We start from the raw sequence: 19,693 nt of genomic DNA, 5'->3' as shown, positions 1-19,693 counted from the left end.
TAAAGACTAACAGAAATCTCTGTAACATGCTAACACCTCTGTTGACGTGTTTCACATATCGTAGACTCTAAACAAGAATGGTGTTCATGGGAGGACACCACGGAAGAAGCCACTGCTGTCCAAAAAAACATTGCTGTACATCTGAAGTTTACAAAAGTGCACCTGGATGTTCCACAGCGCTACTGGAAAAATATTCAATGGACAGATTAAACTACAGTTGAGTTGTTTGGAAGGAATACACAACATTATGTGTGGAGGGTGGGAAAAAGGCAGAACACACCAACACCAAAACCTCATCCCAACTGTAAATTATGGTGGTTGGATGTTACTGTAATATAATTATGCTAATGTGTTTTCATTAATTGAAAACCCTTAATCTATTTTATGAGAATTTGTAAGATTCTTGTTTGCATAAAATAGACGAGACCAGTCTTTTCAATAATAGGTAACAGAATTTATTATTGGAGCGAGCTGCCACTTCACCACGAGCAACAGTTTATATACAAAACATAACGTAATTTAATTGCTTAACAGAAACCCCTCCTCTCGACAGGGACAAAGTGAGGTGAAACGTTCATTCTAACTTACTAACACACTCCCAGGTAACTTTTGACCCCTCAACATTATCATTCACCACTTAGCTGACAGTTCTAATAAACAGAACCTAGGAATGCACTCACTGTCTTATCTAAAAACCCCAGAGCTAAGTTTCGTCGGTTCAACCATAGGTTAACGACCTTATCTGTTTACACAGTCCACTTCTTTCTTCCTAGTTGGAATGGTGTTCATTAACTTTAATTACTCCTTGTCTGTGTCACACAATCACATCTTATGAACTCATATTGTTAATCAGATATAATAAAACAGAGTATAAGTTTACTTAGTTACAGTTCCATTTAAAATGATTTGTTCAGTCATTTAATCATAATTTTACCAACATTGGAGCATCATGGTTTGGGGCTGCTTTGCTGCCTCAAGGCCTGGACAGCTTGCTATCATCGACGGAAAAATGAATTCCCAAGTTCATCAAGACATTTTGCAGGAGATGTAAGGCTATCTGTCTGCAATTTGAAGCTCAACAGAAGTTGGGTGATTCAACAGGACAACAACCCAAAACACAGAAGTAAATCAACAACAGAATGGCTTCAACAAAATAAAATATGCCTTCTGGAGTGGCCCAGTCAGAGTTCTGACCTCAACCCGATTGAGATGCTGTGGCATGACCTTGAGAGCGGTTCACACCAGCCATCCCAAGAATATTGCTGAACTGAAACAGTTTTGTAAAGAAAATCCAAAATGCAGGTCTTATCCACAACTACAGAAAATGTTTGGTTGAGGTTATTGCTGCCAAAGGAGAGTCAACCAGTTATTAAATCCAAGGGTTCACATACTTTTTCCACCCTGCACTGAATGTTTACATGGTATGTTCAATGAAGACATGAAAACGTATAATTGTTTGTGTTATTAGTTTAAGCAGACTGTGTTTGTCTATTGATGTGACCTAGATGAAGATCAGATCAAATTGTATGACCAATTTATGCAGAAATCCAGGTATTTACAAAGGGTTCATATATATTTTCTTGCCACTGTATATGTCAACAGTATAGTCTTTTTTAATACTCACACATATATGTACGCATACACATCCAGAGCTTGTAAATGAGTCCCTGCACTATGCAATCCATCTCATCCTTTTATCTTCATCCAGTAGTGTGTCCATCCATTACTCTCATAACAAAGCAGAGTATCAGATATCTCCCAGTCTTGAATTCAATCACGCAAAACTTGAGCTCAGAGATAGGCCACAGAACTAAGATGTCAGCTCTGTTCAGTTACTTTTCCAGATACAAAGCAGCCCATCTGTCAACTGGGTACTAGTGTATCTAAAGCATGCCTTTCAGCGATCGGCATGTCAGCATTGTGTCATAATGTACAGTATGTACTGTGTATGCCAACACCAAGGACCAACAGGTGCTACTTTCAGGGTGAAACATCACATGTATGCATGCACACACGCACCTCTCATGTCAATCACTCTTCAATCAGTGCATTCAATTTATCGATCAAATAAGTTCAGGTTCATTTAAGCCGTTTTACTGCATTGCAGGCTTTTAAGTCCAATGCATCTAGTTACAACCTACCTATCACTGGCTGGTAGAGGAATATCAGAACTCCTTTTAAGAATAAAAAACATTTATTATTTTGTTTGGAAATGAAACAAACAAAAGCGAATTATATACTTTCTCTGGTACAGGACCAGATCCCCGTGATTTGCGTGAAGAGGAGGCGGAGAAAAAGGGGCCAGAAGGCCTTCCTTCTGAGAATTCACAGGCAATCGAATAAACCCCACTTCCTTCCATTCTGCTAGCAAACCTGCAATCTTTGGATAAAAAAATCAATGACCTACGCGGAAGATTAAAGATAACATGATAAGCTGTAGACCACACTATCTACCTAGAGAGTTTTCATCTGTATTTTTCGTAGCTGTTTACATACCACCACAGACTGAGGCTGGCACTAAGACAGCAGTGAATGAGCTGTATTCCGCCGTAAGCAAACAAAAAAAAACTCACCCAGTGGCGGTGCTCCTAGTAACCAGAGGGAAAATAAACTCTGGACCACCTTTACTCCACACATAGAGACGCATACAAAGCTCTCCCTCGCCCTCCATTTGGCAAATTTAACCATAATTCTATCCTCCTGATTCCTGCTTACAAGCAAAAATTAAAGCTGGAAGCAGCAGTGACTAGATCAATAAACAAGTGGTCAGATCAATAAACAAGTGGTCAGATGAAGCAGATGCTAAGCTACATGACTGTTTTGCTAGCACTGACTGGAATATGTTCCGGGATTCCTCCGGTGGCATTGAGGAGTACACCACATCAGTCACATCATCAATAAGTGCATCGATGACCTCATCCCCACAGTGACCGTACGTACATACCCCAACCAGAAGCTACGGATTACATGCAATATCCGCACTGAGCTAAAGGCTAGAGCTGTCGCTTTCAAGGAGCGTGACTCTAACCCGGAAGCTCATAAGAAATCCCGCTATGCCCTCTGACAAACCATCAAACAGGCAATGCGCCAATACAGGACTAAGATCGAATCGTACTACACCGGCTCTGATGCTCGTCGGATGTGGCAGAGCTTGCAAATCATTACTGACTACAACGGGAAGAGCTGCCCAGTGACACGATCCTACCAGACTGGCTAAACTACTTCAATGCTCACTTCGGGGAAAATTACACAAACATTCATGAGAGCACCAGCTGTTCCGGAAGACTGTCTGATCACGCTCTCCACAACCGATGTGAGTAAGACCTTTAAACTGGTCAACATTCACAAGGCCGCAGGGCCAGACGGATTACCAGGACGTGTACTGCGAACATGCGCTGACCAGCTGACAAGTGTCTTCACTGACATTTTCAACCTCTTCCTGTCCGAGGCTGTAATACCAACATGTGTTAAGCAGACCACCATAGTCCCTGTGCCCAAGGACACTAAGGTAACCTGCCTAACTGACTACAGACTCGTAGCACTCACGTCTGTAGCCATGAAGTGCTTTGAAAGGTTGGTCATTGCTCGCAACAACACCATTATCCCAGAAACCCTAGACCCACTCCAATTTGCATACTTCCCTAACAGATCCACAGATGATGCAATCTCTATTGCACTCCACACTGCCCTTTCCCACCTGGACAAATGGAACACCTATGTGAGAATGCTATTCATTGACTACAGTTCAGTGTTCAACACCATAGTGCCCTAAAAGCTCATCAATAAGCTAAGGACCCTGGGACTAAATACCTTCCTCTGCAACTGGATCCTGGACTTCCTGACGGGCCACCCCCCAAGTGGTAAGGGTAAGTAACAACACATCCGCCATGCTGATCCTCAACACAGGGGCCCCTCAGGGGCCCCTCAGGGGTGCATGCTCAGTCCCCTCCTGTACTCCCTGTTCACTCCAACACCCTCATTAAGTTTGCCAGTGACACAACAGTGGTAGGCCTGATCACCGACAACGACGAGACAGCCTATAGGGAGGAAGTCAGAGACCTGGCCGTGTGGTGCCAGGCCAACAACCTCTCCTTCAACGTGATCAAAACAAAGGAGATGATTGTGGACTACAGGAAAAAGAGGACCGAGCATGCCCCCATTCTCATCGACAGGGCTGCAGTGGAGCAGGTTGAGAGCTTCAAGTTCCTTGGTGTCCACTTCACCAACAAACTAACATGGTCCAAGCACACCAAGACAGTCGTGAAGAGGGCAAGATAAAACCTATTCCTCCTCAGGAGACCGAAAAGATTTGGCATGGGTCATCAAATCCTCAAAAGGTTCTAAAGCTGCACCATCGAGAGCATCCTGACTGGTTGCACCACCTCCTGGTATGGCAAATGCTCATGCTCCGACCGCAAGGCACTACAGAGGGTAGTGCGACCGGCCCAGTACATCACTGAGGCCAAGCTTAGTGCCATCCAGGACCTCTATACCAGGCGGTGTCCAAAGAAGGCCCTAAAAATTGTCAAAGACTCTAGCCACCCTAGTCATAGACTGTTCTCTCTGCTACCGCACGGCAAGCGGTACCGGAGTGCCAAGTCTAGGTCCAAGAGGCTTCGAAACAGCTTCTACCCCCAAGCAATAAGACTCCTGAACATCTAATCAACATTTGCACCCCCCCCCCCCCCCCCCCCCCCCCCCCTTTACCTCAACTAACCGGTGCCCCCGCACATTGACCATGTACCGTTACCCCCCTGTATATAGTCTCGCTATTGTTATTTTACTGCTGCTCTTTAATTACTTGTTACTTTTATTTCTTATTCTTATCCATATTTTTTTTAACTGCATTGTTGGTTCCGGTACCCCACTGTATATAGTCTCGCTATTGTTATTTTACTACTACTACTCTTTAATTACTTGCTACATTTATTTCTTATTCTTATCCATATTATTTTTTACTGTTTTGTTGGTTAGGGGCTCGTAAGTAAGCATTTCACTTTTCACTTGTATTCGGTGCATGTGACATATGAAATGGGATTTGATTTGATCATTCATTTGCTGCCTTGCATGTGAGGTTGGAAAGGCAGATGCTTGTGGAAGCTAACCCATATGGAACTCTCTCTCTCTCTGTGTGTGTGTGTGTGAATGTGCATGTTGAGTCTATTTGTGCTGTCAAGTCATTCATGTGGCTTCTAAATTGAACTCCAGCACAACACTATAACGCATCACTGAAGGATTAGCCCATCCTGTTTGTTAGACTTGCTGACGTACTTTGGTTTATCAATTGAAGCACACCCTTTGGCCCTCTCCCAATCAAGCTAAGCCTGAGATGATTGTGGATGACACATTTGTCGACTGCCTGCGTAGTTAGCGACAGAGCACAGCCCTCCACCAAAGTGCAGAGACTGCAGAAACAGAGCAGATAGCGTGAGGTTACACGACATATTAAAGAGATAAGAGAGGGGTCCATAGTGGTTTGTCTCTCAAACCGTTCACAGTTCATATTTCTACCCGCCTTCAAAAGCTCTATCAGTCTGTCACATTTAGGGTTTCAAATGGAGAGTATATTACTGGACATTTTTTAAGTTTACCAGTAAACTACCAGTTTGGGAGGGAATTCTATCAGATGAAATCTTCTGGCCTTTTTTGGGTACTTCAGATTATCACAGGGGTCTGTAAGTATCTTTGGCCCTCTGTGTGGTTTTATCTCATGTAAAATATATAAAATAATCCAATAAGAAGATTTTAACCTTGAGTCTATTGACGCACCAGCGCGTCAATCTAAGTAACATGATACAAAAATCCCAAAATCCGTGAATTTAAGCTGAGATATCTGGGCTGCGTCTCAATCCGCCACATCCGCCTATGTCAAATCAAATGTTATTTTCTTCACATGGTTAGCAGATGTTAATGCGAGTGTAGCGAAATGCTTGTGCTTCTAGTTCCGAGTGCAATAATATAAAATCAAATGTATTTATATAGCCCTTCTTACATCATAATAATAATAATCACTGTAGTTGTCGAGGGTGCAACAGGTCAGCCCCTCAGGAGTAAATGTCAGTTGGCTTTTCATAGCCGATCATTGAGAGTATCTCTACTGCTCCTGCTGTCTCTAGAGAGTTGAAAACAGCAGGTCTGGGACAGGTAGCACGTCCGGTGAACAGGTCAGGGTTCCATAGCCGCAGGCAGAACAGTTGAAACTGGAGGTGGACTGGGGACAACAAGGAGTCATCAAGGCTCCTAGGGCTCAGGTGCCCAGGTGCCCAGGAGAGAGAGAGAAAGAAAGGGAGAGCATACTAAAATTCGCACAGGACACTGGAGAAATACTCCAGATATAACAGAGTGACCCTAGCCCCCCGACACATAAACTACTGCAGCATAAATACTGGAGACTGAGACAGGAGGGGTCAGGAGACACTGTGGCCCCATCCGATGATACACCGAGTACAGAGCCAAACAGGCAGGATATAACCCCACCCACCTTGCCAAAGCACAGTCCCCACACCACTAGAGGAATATCTTCAACCACCAAATTACCATCCTGAGACAAGGCCGAGTATAGCCCACAAAGATCTCTGCCACGGCACAACCCAAGGGGGGGCGCCAACCCAGACAGGAAGACCACGTCAGTGACTCAACCCACTCAAGTGACGCACCCCTCCTAGTGACGGCATGGAAGAGCACCAGTAAGCCAGTGACTCGGCTCCTGTAATAGGGTTAGAGGCAGAGAATCCCAGTGGAGAGAGGGGAACAAGTAATCTAACAATTCCCCAACAACTACCTAATGCAAACAAATATAAAGGCGGGAATGAAAATATGTACATGTAAGTATATGGATTAGCGATGGCCGAGTCGCATAGGCAAGGTGCAGTAGATGGTATAGAATACAGTATATATTGTATGTAGTTGTCCACATATTCTAAGTTAGAACCGCCCAGAGTAGTGATGCTAGTCGGGCCGGCGGGTGCAGGCAACAATCGAGCATGCATTTAGTTTTGCTGGCATTTAAAAGCAGTTGGAGGCCACGGAAGGAGTGTTGTATGGAATTGAAGCTTGTTTGGAGGTTTGTTAACACAGTGTCCAGAGAAGGGCCAGTTGTATACAGAATGGTGTTGTTTGCGTAGAGGTGGATCAGAGAATTACCAGCAGCAAGAGCGACATCATTGATGTATACAGAGAAGAGTCGGCCCTAAGAATTGAACCCTGTGGCACCCCCATAGAGACTGCCAGAGGCCCGGACAACAGGCCCTCCGATTTGACACACTGAACTCTATCTGAGAAGTAGTTGGTGAACCAAGTGAAGAGTCATTTGAGAAACCAAGGCTATTGAGTCTGCCGATAAGAATGCGGTGATTGACCCCGAAAGCCTTGGCCAGGTCGATGAAGATGGCTGCACAGTACTGTCTTTTATCGATGGCGGTTATGATATCGTTTAAGACCTTGAGTGTGGCTGAGGTGCACCCATGACCAGCTCGGAAACCAGATTGCATAGTGGAGAAGTTATGGTGGGATTCGAAATGGTCGGTGATCTGTTTGTTAACTTGGCTTTCAAAGATTTTAGAATGGCAGGGCAGGATGGATATAGGTCTATAACAGTTTGGGTCTAGAGTGTCTCCCCTTTTGAAGAGGAGATGACCGTGACAGCTTTCCAATCTTTGGGGATCTCAGACGATACGAAAGAGAGGTTAAACAGGCTAGTAATAGGGGTTGAAACAATTTCGGTGGATCATTTTAGAAAGAGAGGATCCAGATTATCTAGCCCAGCTGACTTGTAGGGATCCAGATTTTGCAGCTCTTTCAGAACATCAGCTGTCTGGATTTGGGTGAAGGAGAAGCGGGGGGGTGCTTGGGCAAGTTGTTGCAGGGGGAGCTGAGCTGTTGGTCAGGCTAGGGGTAGCCAGGAGGAAAGTATGGCCAGCCGCAGAAACGTGCTTATTTAAATTCTCGATTATTGTAGAATTATCGGTGGTGACAGTGTTTCCTAGCCTCAGTGCAGTGGGAAGTTGGGAGGAGGTGCTCTTATTCTCCATGGACTTTACAGTGTCCCAAAACTTTTTGGAATTAGTGCTACAGGATTAGAGGTCTACCGATTACTCGGAATGGACGATTAATTAGGGCCGATTTCAAGTTTTCATAACAATCGGAAATCGGTATTTTTTTAAATATATTTTTTACACCTTTATTTAACTAGGCAAGTCAGTTAGAGAACACATTCTTATTTTCAATGACGGCCAAGGAACAGTGGGTTAACTGCCTCATTCAGGGACAGAACGACAGGTTTTCACCTTGTCAGCTTGGGGGATCCAGTCTTGCAAGTTTACAGTTAACTAGTCCAATTTAATAATGACCGTTGCACTCCACAAGGAGCCTGACTGCCTGTTTGGTGAATGCAGTAAGCCAAGGTAAGTTGCTAGCTAGCATTAAACTTATCTTATAAAAACAATCAATCATAATCACTACACAGTTAACTGCACATGGTTGATGATACTACTAGATATTATCTAGCGTGTCCTGCGTTGCGTATAATCTGACTGAGCATACAGGCATACAAGTATCTAAGTATATGACTGAGCGGTGGTAGGCAGAAGCAGGTGCGTAAACATTCATTCAAACAGCCCTTTCGTGCGTTTTGCCAGCAGCTCTTCATTGTGCGTCAAGCATTGCGCTGTTTATGACTTCAAGCCTATCAACTCCCGAGATTAGGCTGGTGTAACCGGAGTGAAATGGCTGGCTAGTTAGCACGCACTAATAGCGTTTCAAACGTCACTCGCTCTGAGCCTTGGGGTGGTTGTTTGCCTTGCTCTGCATGGGTAATGCTGCTTCGAGGGTGGCTGTGTTGTGTTCCTGGTTCGAGCCCAGGGAGGAGCGAGAAGAGGGACGGAAGCTATACTGTTACACTGGCAATACTAAAGTGCCTATAAGAACATCCAATAGCCAAAGGTTAATGAAATACAAATGGTATAGAGGGAAATAGTCCTATAATTCCTATAATAACTACAACCTAAAACTTCTTACCTGGGAATATTGAAGACTCATGTTAAAAGGAACCACCAGCTTTCATATGTTCTCATGTTCTGAGCAAGGAACTTAAACGTTAGCTTTCTTACATAGCATATATTGCACTTTTACTTTCTTCTCCAACACTTTGTTTTTGCATTATTTAAACCAAATTGAACATGTTTCATTATTTAATTGAGGCTAAATTGATTTTATTGATGTATTAGATTAAGTTAAAATAAGTGTTCATTCAGTATTGTTGTAATTGTCATTATTACAAAAAAAAAAAAAATGGCCGATTAATCGGTATCGGCTTTTTTGGTCCTCCAATTATCGGTATCGGCGTTGAAAAATCATAATCGGTCGACCTCTATACAGGATGCAAATTTCTGTTTGAGAAAGCTAGCCTTAGCTTTCCTAACTGACTGTGTATATCTGCTCTTAGTTCTACATTTTTTATGGGTCATGGTTATTTAAGATGGCGAGGAAAGCACCTTTAAAGAGCAACCAGGCATCCTCTACTGATGGGATGAGGTCAATACTGACCTGACAGTTTGAACTCTGAAGATAGATGGGGGGCAATCAATTCACATATGGTGTCCAGGGCAAAGCTGGGGTCTGAAGGGGGTCTATAAAAGCGGCAATGGTGAGAGATTGGCATATCTACGTTATACTTATGTGCTTCTACATGGCATAATTAAGTTACTTTTGCTGAAGAAAATATGCTCATGCAGAATGACGCTTGCTGTTACTGTACATAGATGTGCTATGCTATGGGCCATAAAGGATATGGATGAACCGCATGGTATAACACAAAGTAGGCCAACTCTTCTGATATGGCTCCCACGCACACTTTCTCAACTGAAGCCTACATTATTTTCAGCTTACATTACTTGCATTATACATTCTACACAATTGAATGTGCTAAGTGGCAAGGGCTTTGGGTTTGGGGGTGCAGAGAGATAACTGTATGGAAGAAACCTCTAAAAACCTCCCATAGGGACTTCAATGTCATCTATTACAATCTTCCCATTTTACCGTAATGACATGAGGTCGTATTGAGGGCATGTTGGTTGGATTCCAACTACAAATCAGGACAAGTGGTCTCAGGTTTTCATAACTTCATCCCAGACTTTAAGTGATTTGCTGGAATAAATTATGTCACAGTTTTTTTTTAAAGTTGGTCTCGGCATTGTGTTGACCATTTTAGAAATGATGACAAGCATTCTAAACATGCTGTGCTTTGAGGCCTTCACCCAGTGACTTGCTAGCAGGGTAGCCTAGTGGTTAGAGCGTTGGACTAGTAACCAGAGCGTTGGACTAGTAACCGGAAGGTTGCAAGTTCAAATCCCCAAGCTGACAAGGTACGAATCTGTCGTTCTGCCCCTGAACAGGCCGTCATTGAAAATAAGAATTTGTTACTTGCCTAGTTAAATAAAGGTAAAATGTAAAAAATTGTGTCAGTGTTGTATTCTGGTAATGTTTCCCATTTTACAAGTGAAGAGTCGTGCATCTGAAAATACAGTGTTTTGGGGCTAGTAGTTCACAATCTGGTATATTTTCACTTCTCACTTCTCCCATCCTTCTCTCCTCATCCCCCCTCCCCTCACACACACACCCAGCTACACACACGGTTGCTCCCTTCTTTCTTTCTTTCTTTCTTTCTTTCAGATGTGTCGCAGACAGAACATGATCTGTCCCTCTGCCCCTCTGCTAATTGTGTCCTTGTCTGCATGCTAGACCATGGTGTCCCCTAGAAACACACACACACACATGCACACTCAAATGCAAATGCGCACACACATACTTTCACATATGCACACACAAACACACACAGAGCAGGCCAACGACCAGGTAGTGACTCCAATGACTCCGGGTTTGATCAGGATGCACACATCTTTATTTACAGTTACAAGAGAGCATCTGTTCCATCCCTGCATAATGTTCTTTGGGGAAAACATTTAGGAACATTTAGGAAAAGTAGTTCCATGCCTGTATGTTCCTGGGGGGAAGCATTTAGGAGTGGTACCAACTTTTCAAATCCGGTCACCATTCAGTCAAAATGTAGGTCCTTAGATGACAGTAGGGAAGAGGTTTTAATGCACTCTCACCATACACAATCACTTGGGTTTACAACCACTTTGTGACAGCGCTTTGGGAAAATAACACCACATCACCTGATATGACTGATCTAAATTATTCATTTCAACATGATATAAGGGTGCATTTGTATGCATGAGTGCATTTACAACAAACCGCCTAACGTACAAACATCTTGAATATATTAAGAACATGTTGAAATCCACATAGAAACAACAATCACTAATGTTGTGTGAGTAAAGAAAGAAAGAGGCCATTGCATCCCTTGAGATGCTCTGTGTCATCTATCTCAGAGAGAGACATCACTTCTCTTCCCTTCCTTTCCACACTCCTCTCCTCTCTGCTGAAGGATAATACTGTCATGTTACCCATCCGGGCCCAATCCAAGCCTCTTCAGAGTGAAGCCAGTATGATGGATTGCAGATCCCCTGGATCCCCTTTTTGCATGTCCTGTGTGCTCTCAAGGTGCTGCCAGGGTTGGGATAGGATGCCTCTATCATGCTGAGAGAAAGCCATGGATGGGGCTAGAGTAGTGAAGTAGTTCACACATACACACACAGCCAGGGATATATGCAAATGAGCTGGAGGGTGTCAGGCTTGTCATGCACTGCTGCGCTAAGTAAACAGCGCTCTCTGGCTGCTCCCACTTATGTCCTCCTTACCCCTCCTCACCCCTCGCTATTATCTGGAGTGTTCTCTGTTCTCCCACATTGTTCATAGTCTTTTGTTTTGTTTTGGCAAATAATACAATTAGACAAGTGAGGATTATGCTTGATGTCTGCCGTTCATCACCAGGTTGTTAACTGTCTGGGCATATCTCCACCTCTGTCCCCCTGTCCGCCTCTCTGTCTGTGTCACAAATGGCATAGTGCTTTGGTCAAAAGTAGTGCACTATATGGGGACTAGGGTGCCACTTGGGACTCAGACTTTGCATCCTTTTGTGAAGACAATTGCTTCTCCAACACGGAAGCGAGCCTGAGTCATTGAGCTTCAGTCACTTTGTATCGTCGCCATAAGACAAAGAGGTTCTTGGCTCATCTTAGACAGAGTTAAGATTGCTGTTGGACCATAATGGATTTTTCTCGTGGGATGCCAGTTTCTGAAACACCCGTTTCTGGAGTTGTGGATGTGTGACATTGTGCTGTGTTGGGCTGTGTTTCGACACACCAGAAAGGGGAGATTCAATGTTGAAACCAAAGCTGGCAAAGCAAAATAAGATATATTTCTTTGTGGATTTATGCTACATTTTGTGATTGTTTGATATGAAGGTTGGCACCAAAACGATAACAGTATACTTATATACTGTATGTATTGAGGTAACACTTTACATTAGGTTGCCCCTATTACTATGTAACTAGCACATTCATAACTGTGTTAACATAATCGTTTCATAGGTTTTACTATAACTACATGGTAATAGGGTTGTTGCGGAATCAGTTATTAAACAATTGGAAAAAGGAATGTGTTATTACACATTCACTTGCTGAAGGTTATTCCATGACCTGGCTCAAAGGCTATTCCGAATCAAGTGTATTGTAAGAACAATGTAGTTACATAGGATATTCTTGTCATTATCATGTACCTAACCAGGAGCAAGCAACGTAAAGTGAAACCCAGTAGTGTATAAGCTTTAGAATTACTTAGTTACAATGTAACAACCTTTGTATTTACAATGAAACAACCTTTGCAGACCATAGGCTATCCAGGAGAAATTTGGAGACAGGAGGACATTCAATTAAATGCCAACGACAAATTAAGAGACAGAAATTGTATGTGACTTCCATTTTGTCTGCAGAGTACAGTTTGAGAGGTGATAGGTCAGTGTGACATAATTTCCTGGTAAACTCATACAAAATTGTTTACATTTAGCTTTTTTATATTTTGGTCGAGGTAATTGATGTAGTATGCACACGTAGCTAGCGTTAAAGTGACCATGCAAAAACGATAAACAGAAAGTAGCAGCAGCGTAAAAGAGGGGTCTGGGTAGCCCTTTGATTAGCTGTTCATGAGTCTTATGGCTTGGGGGTGGAAGCTGTTAAATGGTATCAAGAATATGCATATCTTTGCTTCAGGTCCTGAGCTACAGGCAGTTAGATTTGTGTATGTCGTCTTACACAGATTTTTTTTTTTTTAAAGGGTCTTATCCTTTTAACCTTTTTGTTCACTATTTATTTACATGTTTGTACATTCAAAAGAACAATAAATAAATAAAAAAGAAGCCAAAAGAACACTGACATCACACTGACCTCTCACAACTTTCCTATGCAGCCAAGTGGAAGTTCCATGTTATTTCTGTCTCTTCATTTGTCATGTTTTTAATGTGCAAAGTTCAATGTAAGTCTCCAAAATAGTGAAATAACATTGTAAACAAAATGTTTTATGAGTTTTATGATGATTTAGTAAAGTTTCTTAACTGAGTTGGAAAACGTGTTGACATTAGGCTACCAGTGCCTAGCTAGCCATCTAGCTAACGTAAACTCACCCCATTCCGTACAAATGTGCGCGACCGCAACATTCAAACATGGCTACAAAGTAAACTACTGGGACTGTAGCGACTGCGTTGACGTCAAAATCGGGGGTGTGAACTAGGTTTCTATTCAAGCGTTGATCGACATGGTAATGGCTCTATAGTATTGGAGAAAAGTTGAAAAAACTGACCCTCTGTTACATCTTGACGTGTCATGTCGTAACGTACAGCACGTATAAAGCAACTATTTCTGTCTTACAATCTCTCTCCACCAGGTGTAGCACTATCATTCTTTAAAAACAAGAAATGGACAGTGACGCGGGTAAGGGGGGATACCTAGTCATTTTTTGCGTCATCATCATTCTCAAAGCCGCTTACTTCTAAGATCACTTTAGCACCGCCCTAAAAACCCGATTAAAATTTGACACAAACCTTCAAATAGGTATGTAATGACACATTATATAAACTCTATAGTGTTGTATTTACAATTTAGAGGCGATAATTTCTTTTTTTTTAACCTTTATTTTACTAGGCAAGTCAGTTAAGAACAAATTCTTATTTTCAATGACGGCCTAGGAACAGTGGGTTAACTGCCTGTTCAGGGGCAGAACAACAGATTTGTACCTTGTCAGCTTGGGGATTTGAACTTCCGGTTACTAGTCCAATGCTCTAACCACTAGGCTACCCTGCCGCCCCCAACCACTAGGCTACCCTGCCGATAAGGTGATAAGTTGGACAGATCGAGTAAAAAAAAAGCAATTTTCCCACACAACATCTCTCCTTCTCACTATCACGCATTAGTTTCGCTTCCCCACCCACCATTTTTAAAAAGACCCGACGGGGCTCATTGCCTGTTTAAATTATGCAGAAACGGGCAGCGTTTAGGTCATGTAATCGATTATGTTGGAAAGGAGAGAAATTGTGCTTTACAATGGTATTGACATTACAGTTGATCTGGAAGTATTACGTTTCTGGGGCGCTAAAATAAGGGCAATTGTACGGACCAAGGCAATGTACGAGTTTACATGAGTTTCCGTTAGCTAGCTACATTAGTGAATGATGGGGAAATGCTAGCTAGCTAGCTAGCTTTACCACCCTGTATTTTTACTAACTAAAATAGTTATTGCTTTGAGTCTGAAATGGTTGAAAATGAATCTTTGTCAAATCCATTAAAGAAAAGTCCCTTGGTTAGCCTATTGTCTGCAAAGGTTGTTACATTGTAACTACAAAGCAATTCAAATGTCACTTCACTTTATATTGTTGCTTTTTCCAAAACAGAAATAAACTTTAGTGAAAAATAGCCGGTAGTTAATGACAGGGAGTGTCTTGTTACAATTGTTGTTACATGTAACAAGGTCCGGTTTTGGTTTCAGTTATTAATATGGTAATTCACAGGTGACGTTCAAATGTGTAATTACAAAACAGTTGCATAGTGGAACAAGAAAATGTGTAATAACATCAGTAGTTACACATGTGGAATAACCTTCATCAAGTGAATGTGTAATTACTCATTCCTTGTTTAAATTGTGTAACTGATTCCTCAACCCTATTACCATTTAATTACATAGTAAAACATATGTAACTACTATGTTGTTAACACAGTTATAACTGTGGTTATTATTACACAGTTATTAATCACGGAAGTGTAAGCACAGTAAAAATAAGGTGCAAGAGGTGATGAGGGCAAAAACGGCTTTGGACTTCTTAATTCTGTTTGACAACACTAATGGCAAGGCAATTGACACAGTCCTATAGATGTAGGATCTTAATTTGATCACCCTGTTGCAGGAAAACTTTACTGCAATGCAGGAAATGTAAAACTTGTAGTGTATTTGAGGTTTTTAAAAGGCTTCTGAGTTTTGACATTTCCACCTTTACATTTCAGATTTGAAAAATGTGTCAACCCTTACAAAATTGTCCTTTAATTATAATCCACATTTCCTATTTCTGAATGATTATTTTCCTGCTGTAGCAAACTGTCTGTAATTAATATCCTACATCTCTATATAAAGAAAGCAGGCAGCAGGCAGCAGGCAATAGTTAGTATTATAAAACTGATAACACCTGATTGGCTTAGACTATACTGTCATTCAAAAGATGCTATTGAAGACCATTATAGAACATTTTCCCTGGAGCATGGGTGGAAATAAGACAATGAGCGGAGATGCGGTGAGGAGATACAAAGCCTGCTGCAGTTACAAAACAATATATTGCTATTGTTAGAGAAGCAGGTGGCTGGGAACTGGAAGGGAAAAGTGTTGTGATGCAGAAATAAAGAGTAGTGGAAGGAAACTTAACAGCTTTCTGGTGGCATAGTGTGTCTGGCTGAAGGCTGAAGAGGGAGATTGGAGAGAAAGTGCAGCAGGGGGCTGCTGTCAAGCCACACCACAGCTCCCGCTTAACAATGGCCAGGGATGAGCTGCTACAACTGCTGCATGAAGAACAGGAAGGGATGGAGGGATGAGGGAGGGGGATGAAGAGAGGGAGGGATGGATTAAAACCGATTCAGAGGGAGGAAGAGAGGCACGGAGAGGGATGGAGGGGAGGAGGAGGAAAGAGAGATGGAGTGAGATAGTGAGGGAGGCAGGGGAGGAAAAACAGGAGTGGTGGAGAGAAGGAAGGAAGGAGGGAGTGAGTGAAGGAGGGTAAAGCTCATGCATTTTCCAGTACTTCACTACCTGTCACGGCAGAGCCTGGGATTCCAGTGATGGCTGTGGCAGCTGTGAATGGAAATCCACACTTAGGACAGGCGCTAGGGCTGGATTCACTGAGATTTGGACAATATCTGCCAATAACACCTGACAACTGACATGACATATTGGATTTGGCATCTCCTGCTGTCACACTTTGAAATCTTGATCTGCATTTAAAGAATTAGTGAAATCGCTATACTTGTATCTGTGCTGTGTCTACATGTTCCGGTGTTAGGTTAGCTATAACACATAACTCCTATAACTCAAGCGGAAATGAATTACTTCTGGAAACAATTGGAAACACAACAGTGATAACAGATAACTTATTTTAAGTGATTTCAAATACTATTTGAACCCAGTTCTGCTCTCCACCCTGAAAACTAGCATCAAGATCTCAGCCTCTCAGTCAGGCACGAAAGGGTCCAGGCTCCCACTACACTTATCTTTACGCGACAGGCTAAATGTCAAACATTAGTTCCATCCACCCTATCAGCGTTTGTTGATTCTGCTTAAAAGCTACACACCCATATTTAATGAATCAGCTTCTTGGGACCCCTCTCCTCAATCGTCCGGGTCTTCATGCTTGCGTTAGAAGCAAGGAGGAAATGGGTCCCCAGGGGCAAATAATCACGGACGGTTTTCTCTTTAAAGACACACTGCATGACTAGTTAGGAGAGGACTATGTGAGAGCCTAGAGCAGGGCTCTCCAACCCTGTTCCTGGAGAGCTAGGTTTTCGCTCCTACCCCAGTTTATAAACCAGCTAATTATTAGAATCAGGTGTTCTAGATTAGGGTTGGAGTGAAAACCTACAGTACAGTAGCTCTCCAGGAACAGGGTTTGAGAGCCCTGTATTTTTATGTACTTGTAGAACTGACCCACTCATCTCTTCTTCTCTCTCCAGGGGGCCGACTCCTGTTCCTTGTGTTGTGGTTAAACCTGGTGCCTCGAGGAGCAGAGGGCTGCCCGGTCAAATGTGTGTGTTACAGTGAGCCACGGCCCACCATGGCATGCCAGCAACAAGGACTGTTCTCCATCCCCAACGAGATCCCTGTGCAGAGCCAGCGGATATTCCTCCAGAGCAACAAGCTGACCGTGGTCCGCTCCACCAGCTTCAGCTCTGTGCACAACCTCACCGTCCTCTGGATGTACTCCAACAACATCAGCCACATCGAAGCTGGGGCCTTCTATGGTCTGGAGCGGCTGGAGGAGCTGGACATTGGGGACAACAGTAACCTGAGAATCATCAGCCCCACGGCCTTCAGGGGCCTGTCCAAGCTCCACACCCTCCACCTGCACAGGTGCGGCCTGTTGGAGTTACCTGTTGGAGCGTTCCAGGGACTGTTCTCCCTGCAGTACCTTTACCTGCAGGACAATAACCTACTGGCCCTGCACGATGACACTTTCCTGGACCTGGCCAACCTCACCTATCTCTTCCTGCACAACAACAAGATCAAGACCGTATCGGACCACATGCTGCGTGGCCTCATTAACCTCGACCGCCTGTTGCTGCACCAGAACCGGGTGATCTATGTCCAACCAAGAGCATTCAGTGACCTGAGAAAACTGACCACACTGTTCCTGTTCTACAACAACCTGACCGTGCTGACTGGGGAGACCATGGACCCGCTGGGGTCCCTCCAGTACCTGCGTCTCAACGGGAACCAGTGGGTCTGTGACTGTCGGGCCAGGACCCTGTGGGACTGGTTCAAACGCTTCAAGGGCTCCAGCTCAGAGCTTGAGTGTAACGTCCCATTGGAGTTGTTTGGGAAGGACCTGAAACGGCTGAAGAGTGATGATCTGGAAGGGTGTGTGGAAACTCCTCAGATCCAAACCCAGCTCTTCAGCTCCAACCTGTGGTCTGGAAAATTTGCCTCCACGGAATATCCTCTGGGAAATGGAATTCCCAGGTGTTGTCTTCCAGATAATGATAAGTCCTCTATCATCTCCGAGAAAACCATCCCTGACCCCTCATCCTACAACAGCCGCCAGATCACCAACAACCCCCTCAAGGAGAAGGAGAACATATCCAAGACCAAATTCAGAGAGCAGGAGCGAACAAAAAATGAGACCACCCGGAATAAGCAGAGTCTCAACGACGGGCCTCTGGGGACTCTGTCCAACAACCTTGACCAGTCCTTAGTCCAACTGCAAGATCTGGAACCTTCTACAGCCCCAACCAGGAAGAAAAAGAAGTGCACTAAAAAACCCAAATCCGATGCACAATGTCTCAAAGGCCATGGATCTACAATGCAGGTGGAGCTAAGTTTTCTCTTCATGTCCATAATCTGGTTCTGGTTCTCTATGGTCATGTCTTAGGACATTAGGGCCTGGGATGGGATTCATGCTAAATAAACATTGTTGGGACTCACAGATTGTTATTAATGCTCATGACAATGATACAGAATCTATCTGCAGTGATCTCTGACCTCCACTAACAGCCCAGAGACTGATAACACAGGAAGTCAGGTTTGGACCCATTGCCAGGGTAACAAGGACTTACGATAATAAAGAAGTTAAACAAAAAAGGATGCCTTTACAGAACATGTCTCATCTAATGTATATAACAAATCAGTGCCCAAAATTGTTTGTTCTGTATGTACTGTACCTTGTCTAAGCTACACCACTTTGGAGACTCTCCTTATTCCTTTTTCTGTCTCAAAAGCTTTTACTGCTGAGACAGTGACTGCTTAGACAGACCACAAAAAATGAATAAAAAATAACATGAATTCAGAGGGTCTGAACGAACACAAAGAACGTTTAGGGTCTGTTTGTTGAAAAATAGATTTTCACTCCCCCATTATTTATTCAAAAAGTGTTGCATTTGTCGGGTACTGTTATGTTTTTTATGTTTATAAGTAAAGACAAATGTTTATTCTCTCCCCAGTTTGAGTTATGTTTTCATCACAGTATGGGTACGGGTAGCATTGGCTAAAATAATGCTGTCTAAATGTTTCACAGAGATTGCAATGGAATCATAGATATGCATTTTATTTTACTTGTGTACAAGTATGAATATATTATGAATAAAAGTTATCCTTTCCTATAGCTGGTTGGTTATTGATGTGTTATTTTTAGGCACTGGAGGATAGCTCTAATTTATAACTAATAATCACACAGAATTCAACAGCATTAAAGATAATCACTCATGACTACTCAATCATAAACTCAGCACAAAATGTAACGTCCTCTCACTGTCAACTGCGTTTATTTTCAGGAAACTTAACATGTGTAAATATTTGTATGAACATAACAAGATTCATCAACTGAGACATAAACTGAGCAAGTTCCACAGAAATGGAATAATGTGTCCATGAAGGGGAGTTCAAAATAAAAAAGCAACAGTCAGTATCTGGTGTGGCCACCAGCTGCATTAAGTACTGCAGTGCATCTCCTCCTCATGGACTGCACCAGATTTGCCAGTTCTTTCTGTGAGAT

General features: G+C 43.0%; 1 protein-coding gene across 1 annotated transcript in view; it reads left to right on the top strand.

Annotated features, from left to right (window-relative positions):
• Window positions 1-19,303, top strand: part of LOC110526003 (reticulon-4 receptor) — a 124,107-nt gene extending 104,804 nt beyond the window's left edge. The window contains exon 2 of the mRNA XM_021606577.2: window positions 17,160-19,303. Coding sequence (XP_021462252.1) covers window positions 17,160-18,574 — 1,415 coding nt within the window. The 3' untranslated portion in view covers window positions 18,575-19,303. The remainder of the gene's footprint in view (window positions 1-17,159) is intronic.
• Window positions 19,304-19,693: the final 390 nt, after the last annotated feature.

Source organism: Oncorhynchus mykiss, chromosome 6 (genome assembly GCF_013265735.2).
Source record: "Oncorhynchus mykiss isolate Arlee chromosome 6, USDA_OmykA_1.1, whole genome shotgun sequence".
In the NCBI taxonomy this organism is placed as follows: Eukaryota; Metazoa; Chordata; class Actinopteri; order Salmoniformes; family Salmonidae; genus Oncorhynchus; species Oncorhynchus mykiss.
The sequence above is the reverse complement of the archived record's forward strand: the minus strand, read 5'-3'. Positions and strand labels throughout refer to the sequence as shown.